The sequence below is a fragment of the Styela clava genome, chromosome 3, assembly GCF_964204865.1.
Source record: "Styela clava chromosome 3, kaStyClav1.hap1.2, whole genome shotgun sequence".
In the NCBI taxonomy this organism is placed as follows: domain Eukaryota; kingdom Metazoa; phylum Chordata; class Ascidiacea; order Stolidobranchia; family Styelidae; genus Styela; species Styela clava.
This window is the reverse complement of record NC_135252.1, coordinates 4,189,475-4,213,890: the sequence shown is the minus strand read 5'-3', so window position 1 is coordinate 4,213,890 and position 24,416 is coordinate 4,189,475. Positions and strand designations below refer to the sequence as shown.

General features: G+C 33.9%; 1 protein-coding gene across 1 annotated transcript; it reads right to left on the bottom strand.

The window, feature by feature from the left end:
* LOC120343060 (IQ domain-containing protein H-like) lies at positions 1-24,213 on the bottom strand. The gene is made up of 24 exons (XM_039412137.2): positions 24,003-24,213; positions 23,114-23,233; positions 22,601-22,813; positions 19,630-19,749; positions 19,327-19,434; positions 18,700-18,868; positions 18,003-18,170; positions 17,373-17,503; positions 16,240-16,490; positions 15,311-15,529; positions 14,732-14,849; positions 14,144-14,294; positions 10,921-11,096; positions 9,934-10,104; positions 9,215-9,429; positions 8,216-8,291; positions 7,987-8,106; positions 6,412-6,567; positions 5,685-5,848; positions 4,438-4,576; positions 3,421-3,510; positions 1,985-2,082; positions 1,325-1,415; positions 1-493 (listed from the first exon to the last, which is right to left on the bottom strand). The coding sequence occupies exons 1-24, from the start codon at positions 24,051-24,053 to the stop codon at positions 317-319; spliced, it is 3,492 nt and encodes a 1,163-aa protein (XP_039268071.2). The 5' UTR covers positions 24,054-24,213; the 3' UTR covers positions 1-316.
* Positions 24,214-24,416: the final 203 nt, after the last annotated feature.

Sequence of the window (24,416 nt, the reverse complement as noted above, 5' to 3'; positions counted from 1 at the left end):
ATGTCTAATCATCCTTTACCGGACATGAACTAAATAACCAGGCGAGAGTCCTTGTTTTGCAATGTGATTAAGCCGTTTTTCAGCTTCAGAAGATTTATGATAATCCTACACTAAGTTCCATGCGATATTAGACTTTTTATTCCTAGAGAAAATTTATCTGTCCTAGACTTTGCCTCGTATTATATTGCATCAACATTCCTAAGAGCAAAACAATGATAGTATCTTTGGTCTCAAAATATATATTCGTAGAAGTTTTATCGAAAGGTAAAAATTGGAGATGTTAGCACACAGTTGTTCAATTTTTTATAATAAAACATTAACTCAATTCAGAAGGATTTGTTTGCAAGTTTCCATCAGTGATAGCAAGAGAAGGAATCTGTGATATTTCAAAGCTCTGATCTGTTCTTGCTTTCTCACTTTCTTCTTCATTTTGAGTTGTCATTTTTAAAATATTTTCAATATCATCAATTGCAGTTTTGAAATTTGTTTTACCCTAAAATAAATTAGAAATTTTTAATATATATTTCATTAATGAGTAAGGGGTAGACTACTTGTCTAAACGAAAGAAACATGCGGAGAAGTAGATTCAGACATGTGCCAAATAACTACATTCATTTATATCACTGGTTCTCAAATGGTGGGGCGCACCCCACAAGAGGGGGAGGAGGTAGACAATTTCTTGAGGGGGCGTGAAGCTACTAAAAATTGAAATATATGTTAAACTTGCCTTATTTTGGATATTTAAATTTTTTTATTTTGGATATTTACGTTTCAGCAACGTTTTTTTAACGTGTTTTTGAATAAAACATACTTTCGGCCTACTATCTGTTGCTTATTGTTAGGTAGTTATTTTTGAGGTGGTGTGCGAGACTTTTAATGAGGGCTTAAAAAGCTTGAGAAACACTTATGTATATGGAGTGAATGATCACCCTGAACATGGACATGCACATACAGAGCCTGTGGTTTGTCATATGGACAAATCGCCTTACCAGGTTTCGTATGTAAATCTGAAAATCTTATTTCTAACAGTATATGCTGTCAGACTCAATTAGTTGGAAAATATTCGTTATATAGACGTAATCACGCATTGACCACTATTGAAATAATCTGGAAAGATCTATCGAGTCGAGCATATTTTTTTCTACCAGTAAAACAAAATTAGAGGCAAAAAAATAATGAGAAGAAAGATACAGGTGAAAGATTAAAGCTGGTTATTGAGCAACGCACAATCAATCAATAGAATTTATATCAAATATATAGTCAGAAGTAAATACCAGTAAATGGAGAAAGAATAGCAGATGACCATAGGGAAATGTTAACTAACCTGCATATTAGGAGCAGATATCTCTTGATGAATAACAGATAATCCACGAGCAAAGGAGGCAAGAGTCCCTGGTAGATCATCACCGATTGTTCTGAAAAATGTATAGTAAGGTTTTGTCTAATATAAACAAATACATTATTACTAACTGCGAGTTTAAATAAGTGAATAATAAAGTAAAATTTGTGATGCAAAACCTTTGAACAAATCGGTGGTTGGCGTTTGGGAAACACTAGTCATGGCACCTATGATTATGCTGCGTGTGTTTAGGGTTCAAATCCTTTAGAGAAAAATGTGATAGAGGGGGTTGCTAGACTCGTCGTCAGCATAGGATGGTTCATGTAACTGCTGGTTGGTTTTGGCTTTTTTCACCATTAAGTAATGCATCTGAAATATACAACTGCTCAACTATAAGATATTCAACATGGACTGGTGACCTGACGAAAGGGCTACGGTTGTCACATGATTAAGCTGCCTTATTTCTTTCCTACCCCGGCATAAATATGAAACTACTATCTTATCCAATATAGTCGTTTTGATTCTTGTTATACGGATTCACCAACACAACAAAGCAGAGAGAAACTAGCAGTAGTCAGCACACAATACTTCAAATTATTGTTGTTCAGCAATGCCAAAAGGACAGAAACTATAACTGCAACTCACAGCATTCCCATTGACTCGCGTTTTGATGAATCAACCAATGTAAAAACAGTTCCTTGTCGTTCCTTGATATCAAAGCCTATTCCATGTGCTCGACACATCTAGTGATGAATGAAATAGAATATGACAATGAAATTTAGCATATCGGATAAAAACTTCAACAAAATATATACCTTTCCAATTTGTTGTTTAATGAACGGTCAATTGTGCACAAGTGAAATTTAATTATTTGTATATTTGATTCAGTCATAGGAACGATGCACCCATGAAAAACCCTGAAAATTCCCCTCTTAAGTGAATTTCGTCCATGAAATACTCCACCCAGATGTAAGTTAATCCTGGTATCTATTAAAACTTTTTATAATTGAATCTTTGTATAATTTAATATATTTTAGACTTGTCTCAGAAAGATAATATTAACCATGTGTCCGAAAATGGCATTTAGAGCAATTGCTTAGTTTTGGCATAATGGAACTTGACACATATTATAACATAAGACTTCCAGGTTCTAAATCAGTGGTTCCCAACCTTTTATGCCTTGTGGCGCTCTTTTGCACTTGTGGCCCCCTTGCTCGCCATTCCAAAAAACTGAACGTGTTGGATTGTATTATGTTTTTACGACCTATTATGGCAAACCACAGACAAAGAAGTAAAAGCTATCCAGTATACAATCAAAGGAAAGCTTGCACTTTGGACTGTCTGACGAGGTTTCTTATATGAGGCGAGTTCTTTTACATAGCTAGACAAATGTCATTGTCAACATCAAGACAGTTTCTAGATTTTGTATTGATGGTAATAATATCACAAAAACCATGATTAGGCTTTTCCTCTCACAGAAACCCAAGCTTGTCAAATATTGCTTTCCTGTCAGTGTCAAATCTAACTTGGTTGGCATCAAAGAAACCGATACAAACTTTTTTCACCGGGTTTGTCAAATGGTTTTGGAGTTTAGATGGACGTAATGATTTATTGCTCATTACATACGAGCAATGCATTGCACCTTCATTTACTTTGGTAAAGCCAACGTGACTGTCGTCCCATTTTCGTATTTTGGGTATTAGGAATTTACAAATGGGTTTTTGCGTCTATTATACGATAGCAAAGGTTATCTCGCTTGCAGTCTGGAACTGCCAGTCTGCAAGTTGGACGGCGTACTGGTAAACTATTTTGATTGGTTGATTCCAAATTTCATTGTGATCAAACAATTCACGCTCAAAAAAGTGAATACACCCAGTGATCACAAATAACCTATTCGAGTAATGAAACTGCGATGAACGCCTGAACAGAGAATTTTATTTTAAAAGGAAAGTATGCAAACAATGTCGCTTTATGATCAATTATTAGCCTTGTGTCGTGACCCCCTTAAACTGCTCTGGGGCCACCGGCACTCTGTTGAGAACCACTGTTCTAAATAATAGAAATATCGAATTCACAAATACCTGGAAAAATACGCTGTAATGAACAACAGCCATGTTTGAATGAAGGAGATTGGTACTGAGAACACAATATCGGTTTAAAATCGGAGGTGGCTGAAAAATAAAGTTGAGTATATGAAATATTTAGTAAGCTCACTCACAAATGGATATCGAAGATAGAATTTTTCCCTAATTTTCAGCATAAATTTGTTGAAACAAATAAATAGACACAATATACAAATTGTATTTGAAATACACTCATTGATTTTGCCCCCTCCCCCACTCCACAAAAATATCCCATTTGAGTGTTTTCGAGAAAGTCAAAGATACATCATGTATTCAACATAACTAATATACCATTTTCAAATAAATAGTAGGGCAATATTCAAGTCGTTGGCAAACAAAAGTGACATCAACACTGACCAAGATAATTGAACTATCGCCTATTTTTTAAAAGCATACTCTCTATGTTAAACTCCTCACACAAAGTATTGTTTTATACAACTATACGATTTTAATACCAATTTTTTATAATGTATAAGCAATACCCAAATGCATGTAAACAAACTTGAAATAGTGCGCAAACTGTAACCAAATGTGTACTGAATTTGAGTCGGTGTATTATAAAAACAGAAATATTTGGTGTCAAAATATAGGGCACAACTCAGAAAAATTGAGAAAAGTGATAGACTTTCAAAGACTTTCACAATAACAACAATCTGAATCATTACAACAAAAACAACAATAATGGGTGCTCCCGTAGTATATGCGCCAAGATCGCGCACAACCTGAGCATAGTATGTGTACCAGGTTAGGGTTATCAAGTTGTGCGCCATCTTGGTGCACATACTACGGGAGCGCCCAATAATGTAGCCAAACAATCCTTGTCCATGTCCAATCCACATTTTGTTTTTTAATAATATAGTGTTGCATATAATGTATATTTTAACCATAAATGTTAAACTGCTGAAACAGCAAAAACAAAAATATAAATTTTACAAAAATTATGCAAATTTTATCAACAGTAATCTTGGGCCTTACTTTTTCCACTATTTGATCTTTTCTCTGAAATCTTCCTACTTTTTCCTTAGGAGGAGGTGGAACTTGAAAATCACATTTGGCAGGATCGAATGTTCCTCCAGAAACAAATAACATCAACTGTGTCATGGCCAATTGATCGCTGAAAAAAAAATATTCCCATAAAATTGATGGCGTATTCAATTAAAAGAGCCTGTGTAAAATGCACATAGAATAGGCTTTTTATACTTATCCCAGGAAAAGGAAAGACAATAAGACAGTTTCATCATATAGTTGCCACGGCCTCACATCGCTCAGCATGAGGCGCCAGTCGGCGGACCGGTGATGGGATTCTGGGAATCTGTGCGAACCTATTTGTAGAATGCCGAGGTAATTAGCAAACCTGTTCTTGTTTTAGACATTAGATGACTTCCACACTGGGTAATAAGCACCACAGCTGACGAATAGCTTATATTTGGCGTTTTGAAATTTATGCATTTATGTGAAGCATGTGATGTTAACGTAGCTTACGTAGTGACATACATTAATAAATATGATGTTCAAGTTATTCTTATCATGTAATCTTATGTTACGTTCTTCTATTGCAATACAGCTATGGTTTGTCTTGGTTTTCCAAAATGAACCTGTTGTTTGTGAGTTTGATATAGAAAAGAACCTGGTTTCCAAAATTGTTTCACTGTTTCTTTAATTTAAAAAAGGTTTGCTAAAGTGATGATGTGATTCAAGTTTAAATATTTTCTATCGTTTATTTTAACTTTCTTATTTTTCAGAACTTACCTGATCTGAATGTGGCATTAGGACAAGATTTTATGTAACTGGATTTCTTAGGCAGATGGGAAAACAATAAAATTAAAATATTTATTTTATCCGTATGTAACTAATGCAATCAAATAATTGAATAGGATGGTTATGGTTACTTAAATATCAACGAATAAACTAAAAACTGACTTTATTATATAAATACCAATAGATGTTAGTCAAATTATATACATTGCTGCAAGATATTCAAAAGGTGTCTCGAAAAATTCCATCCACAAAAATTAGAACCAAAAATTGTTAAAATAAGTCAAAAGAATTTGACATTATACAAAGAATCAAATAAAAAAGGTTGCTTAATAAGTTGAATTTTGTCTGTGTAAAATATTTCATGGTTAAAGTTTCCATGGGTTGAACTTTTTGGATAAGAATTTATCTGAGTGAATTTTTACGGAGTGGAATTTCCATGAGTAGAATTTTTCCAATGAACAAACCTATAAGCTAATGTTAAATCTGTTGCCCAAACAATTTGTTTCATATTATCAGGATCAATATAGGTTACATAATCAATTGAAAAATGTCCTATAACTCCTCTTGCTCTGCAAGCTTCAGCTACTTTAACGCACATGTTTTCTAGCCAGACGGGGTCCACAGAAGCCTGGAAATGGAAATGATTATAAATCATCATAAAATAAGTTTATGAGAACCAATGAAAATTATATAAAAAGTTAGAATTCATTAAACATGCAAAAATAAAGCATATCTTCAGTGTCAATGTTGTGAACTCAGTAAATAAGGGTGGTGGTACATGAGATTTGGACAACATTTGTTGATTTATTTTTTACTGAAAGCTGAATTTCGTGGTTTCACTCAGGAAAAAAGAGTTTTTGCAGTTAACACAAATGTGATTCAATGTTTGAAATCTATATTCTCAGATTACCAATAGACTTGCTATTTCTTGGAAAGAGATTTCGCTTTTCTCGTTGTTTTTTAGTTTAAATATTTTTTATATGGTGATTTTTCACTCCTTCAAACAAAGTCTTGTACAAGCAGCCGGAATTTTACCGATTCCGCATTGCCTATTGATGTAATTACCTGGGCTATGTGTTGCAATTTCAACATATCGAGATCTAATGATCTAAGCACAAATTCAAAAAATTATCAATAATTTAGGAAAATTTAATAAATAAGTATTTTATGTCTATGTATACTTTTACTTACTTGGGGTACTGATGTTCCCCAACATGACAATGGGTTATCAGCATGTATTTGATCACCACAAGATAACATTTGTATCAAGCCAGTGGGATCAATAAACATATCAACTGTTAGGCAAGTCACACTCTCTGAAGGAGGATATGCTTCAACAATTCCGCCCTGCAAAATAAATCACCTTTCTAAGTCTCTATGAAAGTGTGTCGAACATGTTCTAATATCCTTCACCAACTTTTTTGTACAGGACCACCCAAAAAACAGAACCCATAATTTCTTAAATACAAAAATGAAAAAAATTTAATTAATTTTGTTTGCGCTTGAACTTCTGTTTGTGTATGCTTATACCCCTTAGTTTCGGAAATCTAGGACGCCTTGTGCGAAAGTTATGTTCTCTCTTGAATATGTTTGAAATGTCTTAGTCTTACAGAGACCTTTACATTCAGTAAATTGCAAGGCATGGGTAGCCATTTACAAACATTGCATGATCCGAGGATTCTCAAACTTTTGACGTTATGGAGCCTGTGAAGAGTTTGACTATTATTTACAAAGCCCCACAATAAATTAATGAAAATAAAAAAACAAATTGTTGCCAACGATACTGATTAATGTTCCCGAATAAATTTAAATTAATTTGTTTTATGACTCGGATGTATCTGCTGCTTTGTATTTGAAAAATATTCAAATTGCGGTTTAATTGAAGTCACCTGTAATATCAGATCATTTTTCGCGTTTGGAGCAAAGACACCGACTAACATGCGTGAATGCTGATCAATCAGTTGCCAGATGCTTCAAACTGATAACAGCCACAGGCATTACTTGAATTAATCTTTGCTAGTTTATCAATTTTTGGTATGTATAGAAAGAAAGATTAAAAAAAAAATACTAAACCTTTCCTAAATAGGTTAATACAAGCTAGAAATGAATCTAAATTTTACAGATAAATTATATTAATGCTGTAAATTTGACATAATCGATCCGTGTTGGTTTGAAGATGATAATGAAAAAGCTCAAACGGTGAATAAGGAATATTATGTGGTGATGCTGAATAAGTTCTGGACATCACTTGAACAATGAAGAGGGATTAATTGAAATAACCAGTGGTTCTAGCAAGACAAGGAGTCAGTCCCCCACACATCCAATCACACCATTGACTGGCTGAGAGAGTTATTTCAGGAAAGGCTGATCAGCAGTGATGTCAAATGGGCACCACATTTATCGGACTTGAATGCCCCAGATTTGTTATCTGTCGTGGAATTTGAAGGACAATGTGTATCAGAACAATCCTCAAAGACTTGGTGAACTCTTTCTAAAGTCTCCAACGCCGAAGAAATCAAAAGGAACACATTCCAGGGAGAACTTGCGTGTAAATCTCATTAGGATTTCACTACTATTCAATAAAAAAGCGTTTGTTTACTCTTATTTAGTCAAAATTAATCAATTGATGGGATATGCCACTGTTCTTTTTTTTAACAAATAGACTACAATTAAAACCAAAAACAGTGTGTAAAATTGAGGCAAAAAACAATACAAAATTCAAAACGTTTTATTGAACTAGAAATTAATAACAGAGCACTAACTAACCTGACTTAAGAAAACTTCCATGAATTCATTCCATGATTTGTAAACATCTTTATAAGCAGGTTTTGCATATCTTTCGAGGCAATATTGAATTTCATTCAAGATTTTATTATAGGCAGCATCCTAAAAGATAGAAAAATATATAGGCCTAGTAGAAATTACAAAGATTAAAATATGTCAGTTTTGTATTACCAAATACCTGGATAATTCTAATTTTATGAATTCATTATACCTGGGCCCATTTTTTATTCCATTTGTCTCCATATCTAATGCTTTCTTTTAACATCCATCTGTAACTTGGCAAATATCTGTTTTAAAATAAAAAGTTTGTATCTATTTTAATATTTTATCAACTGAATAGTTCGTAATTTGAGAAACATTGATGTATGTACAAAATGAAGAAAGTGAAAAAATGGCTCAAGTATGTAAATACAAGTACATTTGAATATGTGACCACCTGGTGGTTTACCCATTATTCTATCTATTTCTACAACACACACTCAAGTTGTTGATTTCAAAACGTATTTTCTATTGTTTATCCAAACTCTTTTTGCATGTAATTGAACAAACTATATTGAACTGCTAAATTTTCATTTCAAATTTCAATCATTTATTATATCCTCGTCCAAAGTAACATTAAAAAAATAAACAGAGAAACAAAATGCAGAGATATCTGTAAGGGTAGCGAAACTCAGAACAAAATTGGAATTTTACAAGTAAGCAAACATCTATCAAAAACTGTGAAATCACACCAAAGAAAAAACACACATGATATAAAACCAGAAATTAACTTTTAAAGCAATTTAAGAAGACTTGTGACAGTTTATATAAGATAACCAAACATATGGCTTTAAGAAACTAAAACATTTTAACCCAAACACAAGAACACGCAACATAATTAGATAGTCCTCAAGTATAGGCAAACCTGATCGAACTACTGTCTAATACTTGTAACAGTTTGTAATTATTGTAGTGAGATGGATGCGGTCTATTGTCGCTTGACGATAATCAGTGATTACAACACATAAAAAAATATTGTAATTTGTAATAATGCAAAAAAAGGCAGGAGAATCCAAATTGTAGTACACTGATACAGGAATAACTAAAATTATTTTCACAACAAGACTTGAAAACAATGGGCAAAAATTTCAGAACATATTCTGACTACAGTTCTTGTTAAAATTCAAGTAAGGGAATCTTAAATTTGAAGCTACTTTATCTTAATACTCACTGAGCTACATCAATATATGCAATGCCACGCCCTTCAAATCCAGCATCTATTTTCAGCAGCCATCTTTGAATGTACGGATTCTCGCAAATGAGCCTTGATAAACTTTCATGAAGTTGTTGAAGAGAATAAACATCATGCTCACCAGGTGGTACTAAAGCATCTGCGGCTGCAAACACTCTTCTTGCACCAGATTTACTACTGTATAAGTGACAAATCTAAAACAGAAAAAAAAATGTGGTTACTCTCTAAGTATGTGAACCTGGATGGCAGACATCGGAACGTAGTAAGTGTACCAGATTAGGGTTGGTTCACATACTTCTGGAGTACCAAAATGTGACTACCATATTTTACAAACCATAAGGCGCACTGGGTTATAAGATGCAATGTCACTAAATAACTTAGATTGAGTTTTTAATCACACATAAGGAGCATCAGGCTATAAGACGCAACTGCTCCTGGTACTAGTTTGAGTATAGGTCACTATAATATTCAGATGTTGGATCCAAAATGACACAAAATCTTATACCTTTTTATTAAAATACTTCAATGAATATTGCCTTAAACTAATATTAGTTATCAGCTTAAACAATTTCTTACAATTTCAGCAAATTTTCATATAAATTTTTTTTTTCAATGGTTACTGCCTTGGCTATGATGGCATCATGCACTCATACAGCTCAAGAACTGCTTAGTTTTTTAGCATCGAGACAAAATTTTACCTCAGGATCGCATCCTAATATAGGAATTCCGAGGTAATCAGCTACAGCAAGATCATCCCTGTGTAACACTGAAGGTACAAGATAAGCATCTCGTCCTCTTGTTAAATTTTTTATTCTTGTCATTGCTCGCGGACTGTATTTTAATAACGATGAGAGGCACATGTGGTGAGTCTAAATAATATATGGTATTTTTTACAATCATTATTTTTAAACTTTCATAGTAGTATGTGGAAGAATAGTGCCCATATTTACATACCGGTAACTCGTAGTGGAAAATAGGGGGTTACACATTCATATCATCCAATGATAAGAGACAAGATTGAGAGGATAGTTGATTTTTGAAGAGTAAACAACAGTAATGAGCACTAATTCAAATAAAAGCAATCCATCCATAAATGAAGCCACAGATAAAGTTCCAAAGACCACTTGAATGATGAGTCAGCAAAAATTGTATCAAAAGTGAATAAATAGACTTGTGAATTGCCATATTGAAATAACTATGTTTGCTTTGCAGTTTAGAAATAGGTTTCAGCATCATCATGGCTCTGTGAACACAGATTTTTTGCTATGACTGAAATTAAAAGCAAAAAGGGAGCGATGTAATCTCGTTTCAATTGTTTTCTCAAAACAGGCACACACATCGCATTAACATTTGCAGAATACCTCGTTTACAGCTAACTTCATTTTTTTTACAAGTGTGCAACAAATTTTTTTGCTTTGCTTAGTGCGCAGTGTGCAAAAAAAGTTTGAGAACCGCTGCTATAATGTGACCACTTATTTATATAATCATTTTGCACTCAGTATACCTAAATAAATTTCTACGGTATTCAAAATATGAGATTTCCACCAGTGAGTTAACATTAATACTGTCACATTAACAGAAAAAATGAAAATATGGCGCTATACAATGCACATAAATTTAACTTATCTATTATCACAATCATGAAATGCATGTCTTTTTGCAAATAAAAGAAACAATAAACTTACAGGAAATTTATTGAGAGCTTCAGGCACAATAATTGTAAATCTACTTGACATATCTTCAATATTAGCTGGATCAGAATGTTGCACAGCAGATCTTAAACCCAGTAATTTACTATAATATTGTTCCAATTCTTCACCAATTTCAACAGGAGATACATAGATGATATCAACATTTGAATCTGAAGAAAAACAACATTCAATCATCTTTTGTCAAAACAATATATATGCATCATAATAAAAAATATTACACATATAAAAATAACTTCTCAAAGGTTTCAAGCACCAACAATGGTGATTCAGGTTGGCGAATATAAAAAGTCATTATATGCACAAGCTTCTAACATTCCTGTAAGCACTAATTGCTTGCAGTGTGATGCATCGTGCTAAGCGTTAGAAATACGCTCGCCACCGCACCTATGATTACCCTGCGTGAGTTTGCAGGTTCGAATCATATGCAGGAGTAGTTATGTGTGAGAGGATTGCTGGACTCCTCGCCGCAGCAGTGTGGTTCACGTAACCACTGGTTGGTTACGGCTTCCTCCACCATCATCAAGTCCATGCTTCCGAAAAACAGAATAACAGGCTAACTCATCTCATACTGGTAACCGGATGAAAGGTCGTGGATCGCCATATAATTGAGGAGTCTTATCGTCTTTCTTCTCCCCGCGATAAATATGTACATCCTAGCCTATCCAATATTTTTGTTGCAAAGACAACAGAAAAGTATCAAAACACAATAATAAATATTTTTAGAACGAAGAACAGTTTTAAAAAACATCACCAAATGTGTATTAAAAATGTTATAAAAAAAACTGTACAAGCTCATGAGATATATAAAAGGATTTATTAAAAACTATATACAAATATTGCTTGAGAAGTTCCAAAACATTGGCATGACGACATGGTCATTATCAATAAAGTGGCTAAGGAGAAAAAGAGTAAGAAAAAGAGTAATGTCTCAACATTTCTACCATAGTGCAAATGGCGCATTAACAGTAAATTTTATATTAGGATTTTCATATTCATCTAAGAAGAGAGCCAATGGGACATCTTAATCAAATGGGATTTGTTACCCAGATATTCGTTTCAGATGCATGGACTTAACAGTGGAGGAAGCCGTAACAGGCCAGCGATTAGTTGAACCACTCTATAATGGCGAGAAGTCCACGAATTTTTTGGTACCTAATTATTGTTAGACAAGATTCAAACCAGCGAACCCACGCAGGGTAGTTAAATGCCGCTGGCAAATGTGTTCCTGACACTTAGCACGATGCGCCATACTGCCATACAAGGAAATTTTTCGAAAAAAATAATCAGGCCAGCATCTATAATTTATTCTTTGAATTATATCCTAAATAACATTTTAATATGAAGAACCTATACCAATTAAATACTTTCAATGAGTTGTTTGCAAATTGTGCATCAATAAGATAAATGTTCCCGAAAGATCAGTCTATTTCCTATATCATAGGTTCTCAAAGTGCTCCGTGAGAGAAACCCAGGGGCTCCGTGAGCTATTGAATTACTTTTCAAAATACCGAATTGGCTAATTTTACTATTAGGATTACTAAAATGAAAGAATACTCTTCTGAAATACCATAAAATACGCGATAAACTGCCAACTATACGTAAATTGCAGTCGTATTTTTGCGATCTTGGGATTTGTCAAACTTGATTTTGTTCTTTCGCACTCACGAGCAAGATATCGTCGTTTAAAAAATTGAGAGGTCGGGGCCAAATAGGAAAGATTGAAATTTATTTCATTGCATGCGGCTCCGTCGGTAGTTTCAGAATGGAAAAATAGGTACATCGCGCGCACAATTGACTGTGTTTCGGTTTTGCAGTTACTACGACGAATAACCAAAGAAAACCCAACATAACACCAAATTTTGTGATTTACAATGTCTATGGAATCGATTTTAATCTGACGTGAGTCTGCTGAAACAAAACTTATAGTGTTATCTTCCATTTTAAGTTTTAGTTTTAATATTTTAGAATGCCGCTTTTCAATCATGAAATTTGAGTTGTGGGTTTACCTCTTTATTATTTATTATTTTTAGCATTTCGTCTCCGATGACTATAATATGGTAACATGTTTTTCACATTAACCTCATAATTCCCCCTGAGTACAAAAAAGCAATACTCGTCGTCATTGTGGAACAATACATGTATATGTCGAGGGAAATTTTTGATTTAGGGAGAATAAACACCGCCATGCTGACGATAACAATCGGCGATCGTAACAAAATGCAATCGAGTACAGTATTAGCAGCCTTTTGAGTCTTTCAAAAATGTCTAAAGGGAAAAGATCCGACCCCTAATTTATTAATATGTTTGTCAAGTGTCAAATTCACAGCTTTAGTATATATAATTTATCTTTGACATTCAAATTTATTTATGACTTGTATCAACCCGAAAAGAGGTTTAGCATTTAAAATAAGTACAGTACTTTTAGCTTACTCAGGAATATTGTTCGGAAAGTAACAATTTTACCATTTATTTTGGGGCTCCGTGAATAATATTCAATTTTTTCAAGGGCTCCGCAACACAAAAGTTTGAGAACCCCTGTCCTATATAACCAATGGGGAGATTGAACAGAGAATGTGAAGGTTTCAAAACAAAAGGGAAAAAATGTTGAGATTTTGAAAAAATTAATATTGAAGAATATTACAATGAAATGGGTGCTTTTTACGAGAAGAATTTAAACAAAAAGTCACAGGTCACAGGAGTTTAAAATTCAAAAATATACTTGTTGTCATTATCTCAAAACAGTTTTATCAAGTTTTGCCGGTAAAGTCCACAAATGTCAACTGCAAATATCGGGCATTCGGACTCGTCTTGAACAAAAAAAGTTCACATATCGCACTGATTGAATGTGCATATATTGAGGGTTTCAAATGTTGAAATTTTGTACAATTTTTATTACAAAAAAAAGATGCTTTTTGAGCTGGTTTTGTAAGTTTGAAGCCATTGTTCACCAAAGTATTTTAATAAAAAGTTAGAGATGTTTAAAAGTGGAAAAAAATATGTTTCCTCATTTCTCAAAACAGATTTTTTATTTTCGTTTTTTAGGTAAACCCCTCGACATTACAAATTTTTTCCATGCCATAATCGTATGTTATCAAACTCAATTTTCAAATTATTGCGATTTGCATTACACCAAATGATTGCATCATGATTTGAAAAGTTTTAAAACCTCAGCTTTATACTTTTCAGAAAGTTTTACCTCTCAATTCACAAAGACGTCCAATCTGAGCATTTTGTTTTCTGTCAAACCTGGAAACACCAAATCTCAACTGAGGTGGATATCCGAGTGAAGGTACATGAACAACAACACGTCGTGATGAGCATATTCGAGGCCATTCAGTGGCAAGTGTCTGGAGAAGTTATATATATTTGAAAGAGAAATGTAATATTAGAAACCAATATTTTACAAAAAAGACCTAACTTTAATGAAGAATAAATTCTGGCAGAAAATCTTTCATACAATTATTAAACATACTCTACTAGCTGCAATAACATCAGTTTTGAGTAACCGACTCTATTGTGACTATGTTTATTTCTGATATTTCTATATAAAATACTGTCACAATCTCGACAGTTACGTGCTGATATCTATAAATTAATTTTTCTATGGAGTTTCTATGAAGCTAGTATAGTTTGAAAGACCGGAATCTCACTGGTTCGGCATTGCCTACCTAATTTATCAGACCTAGGGTGAGGTGGTGGGCATGGAATTTTTGAACCTACGATTCTATTATAGCTATGTCAAACCAAGCCTGGCAAAACATGATAATAAAACCAATATTCATACTTTTGATCTTGCTTTGAAATTATCAGCCTGCATTTTCCTGATGTTTTTCAGTTGTTTTCTCATCCTGCTCATCCTTACATGCATTATCCAAGATATTGCAATCACTCCAGCAGCCCACCTTAGGAGAAAATAGAAAGTGGTGATCTTCAGAGATAAATCATAATCAGATACCAAGCCCAAGGTTTTGTCCCATCACTCAAGAAATGTTTGAAGAAAAATTTTTGCTAATTTTCGTTATTGGGGTGATTCCTTCGCAACTAGTGAGCTAATCGATTTTGAATTTCCAGTACGGGAAGATAGTTGCAGTCGCTAGAAGGATATTACCTTTTTTTTTCAAATTTTCTCTGTGTCTTATGAGACCAGATATGTCATTGATCATTTGTCAGTGGCCATTGTTTTTGATGTACGGCACGGTAACCAAAAAGCTAATGAAGTGATAGGCATGTGGTTTGAAGATTTAAATCGCGACAATAACCGAACAACATTGAACTATGCACACAATTGGAATGGGAATTTATGAAATTGAAAACAAACAATTCAAAAATACCACAACACCACAAATTTTATATAAATTCATACCTTTGTCTTCTATAAGTAACATATGTGCTTCTTGCTTTATATCGTCTCCATGTTGCTTGAATTTTCGTTGCAGCAATTTCACTTCCACCTGCTCCACAAAATATTCTGCCAGGTTTCGACATAATTGCTGAAACTTCTTCTGCATTTTCTAATGTACTGATAAGTTCTTCATTGGTTGGTTTCATCTCCAATTCATATTCAAGAGCGACTTCTACAAATCTGATAATGAAAAAAAGGAAAGATAAATTTATACTTAATTTACATGTTTAACAATGTAACAATGTAGCCTACATATCGCCGCAGTAGAACCAATTTAGCTTATGTCTCAATTTAAGGTTTTGAGTAAATCACATTATTGCAAATCTTCAATATGCAATTAATGACAGCTTGAAGCTAGGGAAATGCATAAATCACCATGTTTATTCACACATTGCCAGCTCAAGGCCCTGTTATCAGAAAGTAGCAGTTTAAAATATTTAAGTAGGCTAGCCCACAATAGAAAGAGTTTATGAAGGCAAAACATGATTTTCTATTTATCGCAATGAAGCGTGTTTGTGTTATATTAATTTAAATCGGCAAGTTTATTCACACATGCCTAACTCCTGGTTCCCCAGAAACAAGCACTAACAGGTAGTGGTAATGTCTGATTTGACGTTGACCCATTTGCATTCTTCCTGATATACTGCTGTATTGATAGACTATTGCAGCCAGAAGTTACAAAGTCCACTACCTAAATACCACAATCTTTTGATGTTTGAGATAAAACGGCAGGTGTGTGTGCAAGAATATTGCTGAACTCCATGCAGTTACAGCTGGTAGACTAATCCCATACCAGTTAAACTGTCTTAACAGCTTTCCTCTACGCTAAATGAAAACCCTGTCATAATGTCCTCCCTGAACCACACCATTAAAAAACCTGAAATCCTCACCTTTCACCATTAACAACAGCTACAGGTACAGCATATTGAGCTAACATTCTTTGCAATCTTCCTATCATTGTAATTACTGGACCCCACTGCAATAAAAATCTTTGTCGAAATGCTGCAAATTCAGGGTCTGAGGTAGGAGGATTAGGAAGAGTTCCTTCACGTAAAGTAAATCTGTATCCTTGTGCTGCAGCAACTATTTGCATTTGATCTTCTTTTGGTGCAGGAGTGGCGGGTGGTGGTTGTGGATGGTCCTGTTATAAAAAAACAACACAAAAAATATAGGAGATTATGCAAATAGGATTTTATAGTCTTATAGTGTGTAAATTTATTCAGCTGAATATAAAATAAAAATATTGTTTTGCTGGTCACATTTGTGGCCCAATTGGTGAAGCATAACTCAATGTAAAAAATAATTTTATAGTCAAATTCAAATTTTAAAAAAGATAAACTTTGAATAGAATATCTCCTGAAATTCCTCGGAATCGGAGTGCTACTTCCTCGAAAACGACAAAGAAATAAGATATATCAAAAACTTCACACAAATTGAAAACGGTATGCAACAAAATATCAATCTATAGCTACTAATTACGGTGCTTAATTATTAGAAATTCTTTTAAAATTATTATATTTTTTACTATTTCGAATCTTTTTTATGATAGACCCGTTTATTTCAGAAAATGGAATGATAATTTTAGCATAGGCTCCTTACTTGCTGGCGAAGGAAACTATTTAAAATTTTATTCAAGTAGGTAATTATTTTCTAACTTATGGAAGGTCTATTATTACACCATACCTGTTTTTAAATGACATCATTGCAAACTATTTTAAAATCTGAGTCCAAATTGCGCATATAACTAATTAGTATTAATTGATTAAAAGCAAAAAGAGATGGAGTTTTTGAGCTTGGTGAGAGATCGGAATGAAGACTGGAGGGAGGGGAGGAATGTATCAAAAAAGGTCGCGGACCACTGACATAACAGAAAAGATTCCGATTCTTCCAAAAAATCGTAGTTTTTACCTATCAGTGGATACTTATGCAAAGCTTTGCCAGAGCCAGGGTGAATTTATGGGAATGCTTCATAAAATTGCCTAGTCAGAAGCTAATAATGTATCGCAATCTCATTCTAGCTTACAAAAGGCACAAGAGGAGCTTCAAATGTTGTTAATGCAAGTGGAGTTCTAGCTCTCCGTGATGATGCTGATTTATGATGAGAAATAACTGGAGAATGTATCATGACCGATCGAACTTGAGGTGATCTTGTGCCTAGCAAAATAAACAATATTAGGATATTTTTTTATCTAGAATTCTGAAAATGCATGTTAATAAATGCACCCAATAACTAATGAAGCCTGTACAATTGATATTGAAAAAAATGGTAAATACAGAAATGTAACACCATGAACACCAAGACTTACCATGGCAGCTATTCTTTGAACTTAATTAGGCAGGTTACCTTATCAGTTAAAGCTATAGGATTTGAGATTTATCAAATTAATCCCATGGGGGCAGGAAAAGATGACGAGGTAGCCTAAACATATGATGAAACAAGACATCTTGTTCAGTTACCAGTACATGACGGGCGTGAGATTGTTAACTAGTTACTTTTCAGAAACATGAACTTACTATATATTCCACATACATCTCAGTATAGCACACTTTTCATAACAAATTAATATATTTATCAAATATTAATGAAAATGATACCTTAAGAAAGTAGGTACACCACAATAATAATTCTGAGAAGACTGGAAATGACTCTCACCTCCTGATCTTGTTCTTGAATAATTAGCACTAGACGGTGGAACAGTTGGAGAACCAATTGCTTCATCTGAAGTCCCAAGTTGTTGCGATGTATTCCCATCTATTGTGTTTACTGCTCTACCATCGTGAGATAAATCCAATTTTATTGATGCCATGTGATGACTTCCCTCTGGTTAACAAAAACATTTACAACTAGATAAATACTCGTTATTTTGATTATATTATGTATCATTTCAAACATGTAGACGTAGCCAGGGATGGCCAAAACAAAATATTTACTATTCTATTTTTTAATATGACGCTTGCTGAGCCTTTCGCTCAGATTAAGTCTATGTACAAGCAGCCACTGGTATCTCATGAAATGTGAAGAGAAACTGTATTTGTAATGACCTTGGATGATTTACATTATAAATTCATGTTTTTGAATATCTGATATGCAGTAGGCTATATCTTAATTTAAGTCAAGTTTGGCAGATATGTTGCAAATTGATAGAAATTAAATTTGCTAATGCAGAATAGTGTGGGTAGATAGACATTGCTTGATTGATTACAATGACGCCTATTTTTTGTCTGACCATCAGATGTCAAATTCAAAATTTTCAAATGAGAATATTCTGAATTCTTCCTATAATCATATATAGAATCAAACTTCAGCAAACTCCAAATGACAGTTAAATATGAAAATGAATACACATTACCTGCAAAGTGGCTGCTGTTAGATAACATATGTTTTTTCAACGATTTGATATCATCTGGATGATATATTGGTAACTTTCTGTGATGAACTGGTGATGGATCCAATGTTAACTCAGCAGCAGGAGGAATCAAACCTCTCTCTATCAAACTCAATATTCCTTTTCTAGCATCCTTCACAAAGAAAATAATTTCACAGTATTATTCTTTGGCTCGACAATTAGGATTACTGGCTGGTGGTTGAAGCGTTAAACATTACTATGTAGGTGTTGCAGGTTATACATCTCAGGTTCGAGTGTAAAACAAATATGTATAAGAAAGGCCTCGAGCATTGTCCAATAGATGCGATTGAGTTTTGGAGTCACTTGTGCCCAGGTTTATCTTGACTCATGAATTCTCTTAGAATGAATATTTTAATTAAAGAAATGTCTCTTATTACCGATGATTAGAAGTTATTTCTCATAATGTCTTAAACAGGATTCTAACTCACTTCTTAGCTCAATTAATGGTACCCAATCTTCCATCATATAATAATATATGTTAAAACGTAATAAAACTCATTCAAAGAGTTATCATTAAATCAAAAAATGAAAAGTACAAGTGCAGAGTTTGAAAAATATATAGAAGAGAACCTTTTCTGCAATTGGAGGAGGTTGCAATGATGGATCAACTCTATTCGCTTTAGGTAAAACAGATAATGGTTCTATTGTACTTCCCTTTGTAATATTGAGTGCCTGAAGCTGCAAAAATTAGATTGTCAATGATATAGTTCTGATACTCATTAAGAATAAGAATGATGTTAGTGGTGTAGCAGGGTAGATCATACATAGCATGAGTAATTTTAAAGGGATTTTGCATGAATAGTTAGATAGATAGTAAATAAAATATGATTCCATTGCAAACCATATTAACAGTAACAACAATAAAATGAATACCCTTGTTTGTCTGCCTTGTTGCAAAGCTGGTAATACAATTCCATAACTTTTGTTTAAAACATTTCTGTTGAACAAATTTTCTGGATTCAGAAGGGCTTTCAGTGTCAAACTCTTTTGCATCTGAAAATTACACCAGGTATATTATATTGAATAACAAATAGGTTTATAGATTGAACATTACACCCTCATTTGATAGAGCTGAATAAAATGTGAACTCATATCTTCGACTCGATTAATCTATTAATTAAAAAATATATATAGCGGGTGCTCATAAAATCTTGAAAGGTATTAAATTGCCAAGGAAATTCAATAATAGAATACCATACATGATTTATTGGCCCTGGTTCAGATATATTGGGAACTGAATTCTGAACAAAATTGAAAGTGTACAGAGACTTCGTGAAAACCTGGTATATCCTCATTCTCATGTTAATGGTACAAAATTTTCAACTTTCAATAAAAGGACAGTCTATACCAGTGGTTCTCAAACTTTTTTAGTCCCAGAGCCACATTTCAAACATCAAAGTTATGAAGATATGCACACGTCACAAATAAGGCTGGGCAAAATATTTGTATTATAAAATATTTAAATGGCATTTTACTATGTATTCGAAAACCCGGTACCACTCGACCTGCGCCGCTCTGCTTGGACACCGAACTCGCGCGTCTCCAACTCAATCGTGAATTGTGCGAGATTTGCCAACGGCGCTCGCTACCAAAAAAAAGACAAATTTTAAAAAAGTCGTTGTTTTTGCGTTATGGTGTTATATGCTTATCTTTGCACCTAACGTATCGTTTCAATTCCATGTTTTGCAAAAAAAAAACGTACCGACCGTTATGTAAATTTAGAAACGTCAAACCAGATTAGGTTTTTAAAATAAATTTCCTAGATTTTAAACTTCGCATGCTTGGTGACATGTCATTAGCCATTTATTGCATTACCGAACATAAAGCTAAATAAAATTAAATGTTGAAATTACTTTTCGGCGTTTTATTGTGAAAAAAGCGATATTAGGTCGTTAGAAAATTCTAGTTATATAAATAGCATGGATTTAAAAATGACCAAAAATTTTCCAAAAGTTGGTATGAGTTACTTGTATGAAAAACATTCATTAAGTTGTAACCAGATAAGAAATGTCACGTCCTACTCTCTTTAAAGCACATTGTATAACTCTTTAGTGATCCCTTCCATCCTTGGCCAAGTAATGTTTCAAATATGTAAACATTTTACTCGACCATGCATGGCCGTTGAGCCAAGAGTAAAATGTAAAATCAATCGAGAATTTCGTTGTAACAATGCACACTGATTCGTCTATTATCATTGAAAAAGATTACAATTGTTAAATTTTGAAGCATTTGGGCAGTAATAATTAAGCATCAAAATCATTAAGTGAAGTGCTGAATTTGCAAACTCCGTAAAGAAAATTGAGCATTACTCAGTAAGTATCCTATTTTAGCTATAATAACCATCGGGGTGGGGTGTTGTTTTGTTGAAAAAAAAATGTTAAAACTTGGAGATATTAGATATAATTAGCGTCTGACCCTCTATTAGGCACTAAGGCCTAGAAATGCCTTTATTGCAAATTTATTTAATCGCTATTTTAAATCAACATTTGGGATCCACACAATCGTAAGTTCGCTAGGTTTATCTATCTAATACTAAAATAACACGAACACATAGAAAAGCATGATAAACTCAATTATCATTTTAATAAATATCTGCAACTCGGTTACCGTTCACTTTAAACAGGTTAATTTACAAGCGGTGATAAGGAAGATCAAATCCAAGGCAGAGGATAAAACTCAGAATAAAATTAATTTGGTTTTGAAATCAGTCCTTAATGTCTTCAACAGCTGTCGCTGATGTGAACGCAAGGGTATACTTGAAAAATGAAACTTCGATATCCGGCGGCCCCTTATGCTTGCAATAAAACGAGAAAGGGCGGAAATATAGAATGCCAACTTTAGGATATCGCCGCCGAAACGATCGCGGTGACAAAGATAATCAGCGATTATGATGAAATTAACCCTTACCCAGTAAAAAAACGCTTTATTGCTGACTTTTCAATGTTTCTATAATTTTCCAAATTCGAAAAAAAGATACGATTTTGCACACCCTAGACTAATAGCCATTTAATTTGGCTTTGATTTCTAATGAGTTTATCGAAGCGGGTCGTAATCGTAGAGGATGCAAGGTGCAGTAGCTGCTTATCGCCAGATATTTCAGGACTATTTTCGATTATTGGAACAAAATTAAAATGCTCTAGAAATTAATAAAACCATTGAGATATTTGATTTATACCTACTATTCGGAAATGCGACAAACACTGAAAATCCACGAAAGCAAGCCAATGATGATTACAGCCATGTTTAAAATCTTTCCTAGTGAAAAGTGTCGGAGTGGCCGCGAAAATGCTTACAGTTGCGTCACTATTGCATCTTGTAGATTAGTCCACGCTACGCAATTAAACACGGAGGAATCCATTCGACTAACTAATAGATTTCCGCATTTTAATTTCAAGTCAATGACCAGGTTTCAATGAAAAATTTTCTACGAAAGTAATTGATTTTTAAAGCATTAACAAGAGCCGCAATAAAGGTTGTTGAGAGCCGCATGTGGCTCTCAAAACGTAGTTTGAGACACTGGTCTATACAGTTTTCAAAATTATAAATAGGATAGTGAGAAGAGGCAAATGATTAGGATTAACCTAAATTTAAATATGTGATATAGTGTCCTAACATTAATTTTAGATCTGTTTTCTTTGATACTGTTTATCTTTGATTAAGTTAGGATGAGTTAGATTAAATCAGGCAATAGTCCCATCTTTTTCTACTTATTTTATAGAAAAGTAGAGTAACAAACTAAACTATGACATTGGTGGAGCAATAACAAGACACTAATTTTTATTGTATTAAACTCAGGGTAAAGACATATAAGTATATATAAAAAAATATATATATTACAACATACATTTTGACCAGGTGAATCATGGTACACAGAAGGGTGTAATGTTGGTCTCTCTCCTTTCAACTCTCCCGATCTTGATGGTAGTAGTGATATTCCTCGAAATGAAGAATGTCTTGAATGTCTGGAGAATGAGGATCCAACTCTGCTCATATCATCAAGTGGAGGAAGAGTAGCAACTTGATTATTGATTGTGTTGACAACCAGATCTGTATTTTGCTAAATATTGAGAATAAATTTGATATTTCAAGGGGTAAAACACAGTTATCTTCTGGTCAATTTTTTTTTATACTAACTATCTTCTCAAGTGAACAAAATGTAATAAATATCAACAAGTTCTGATATTCTTAAATCAAAACACGTACCGGTACTAACTTAGGAAAGTATTGTACTAACAAATAGGGCCTACTAAACGATATCAACTAAATGTATGAGCTAAATGCAGCCATCTACAAGAAATTACTCTGCAGTAAGTTCCTAATCTAATTCAAAAAATAAAAATAAATTTTTTTGAATAACCTGCAGCCCTTCTTCTGTCCTTTGTATTGCATTGTCAATCGCAGATAAATCAATTCCTTGAAAAACAGTATCTCCAGCATTTGCAAGTTGACTTTTCAGTCTTTGCAAATCTTCTTGAACCTGGAACCATAAAAATGTATTAATCAAAATTATTAATTTAATAATAAGTTACAGCTACATTCGGCAAGTGCAGTTTTAAGTATTTTGTGGCTTCTGTAGCTGCCGCAAAACCATGGTGGTATTTCCCAACCATGGCCGCTACGGCCAAACCTATGGCGACTGAATTTTTAGCTGCCACAAACCAATGACGAGCTGCCGTTACCGCGGCAGCAAATTGAAAACCAATGGCAGATAAAATTTTGCTGCCGTAACCACGGCAGGTGGGCCGTAAAGACAGTGCTGTCCCTTATGGTGACAAATATTGGGTAAGTTGGAACGTTTTTCTTATCAATACAGTTTTGATGGATTTGGGGGTAGGGTTGGGGTTTAAGTAGATATAACTTCACATGATCAATTAAAATCTGGTACATTAGTTTGTGAATATACCGCTAGTACCGTACTGATTACTAAATACTGAATAGCGCTATAAAACCATGGCAAGAGCTGCCGCGGTTCGTTCGTGGCAGGAGCTGCCATGAAGTGGTAAGAACTGCGCCTCACATTCGGACATTCCAGATTCTGAGATTTGGTTGTGGTTATCTTCAGTACAGGTATGACCCTAGGTTCTGAATTCTACTACTAGTGAAACCTATTAAAATATTGTTATTCAGAAGAATTTTTCCAATCGAAAAATTATTGGTGCTGCTTCTTATTAGACTACTTGGATTAAGTTGTAGCTAGATCAGATGGCACTGATTATTGACTAAACCCGACGATTCCCCCAGCTCACCTTTACCAAGATATGCCCAACATTTTCTGGTTTGTGTTGTACTTCTGTCATGTTTGATTCGTCAGTTACAATAAAAACTCTATTATTAAATGAATATGGTCACAAAACATAATATGTCAAAGACTTTGCAAGCTACACTACACTATTATCTAACATTGGATAGCAAGCTGTCAGCATCAAGCCGTGACCCCGTCGCCGAGCAACAGGGTCATCCACTATGTGATGCAAGAGTTTCAATGCGAGTACATCAAAAACGTTGCCTATAAAATTTATGATGGCACATTAGGTAAGGCACATATTTAGCTTGGTAATATCAAAGACTCATCATCAAAACCAAACTTCCAGGGTTTACTGCTTGCTTCCACGCTGTAATAAAACCTAAAATGCTGTGCACAATTCGAATAAAATGAAAGA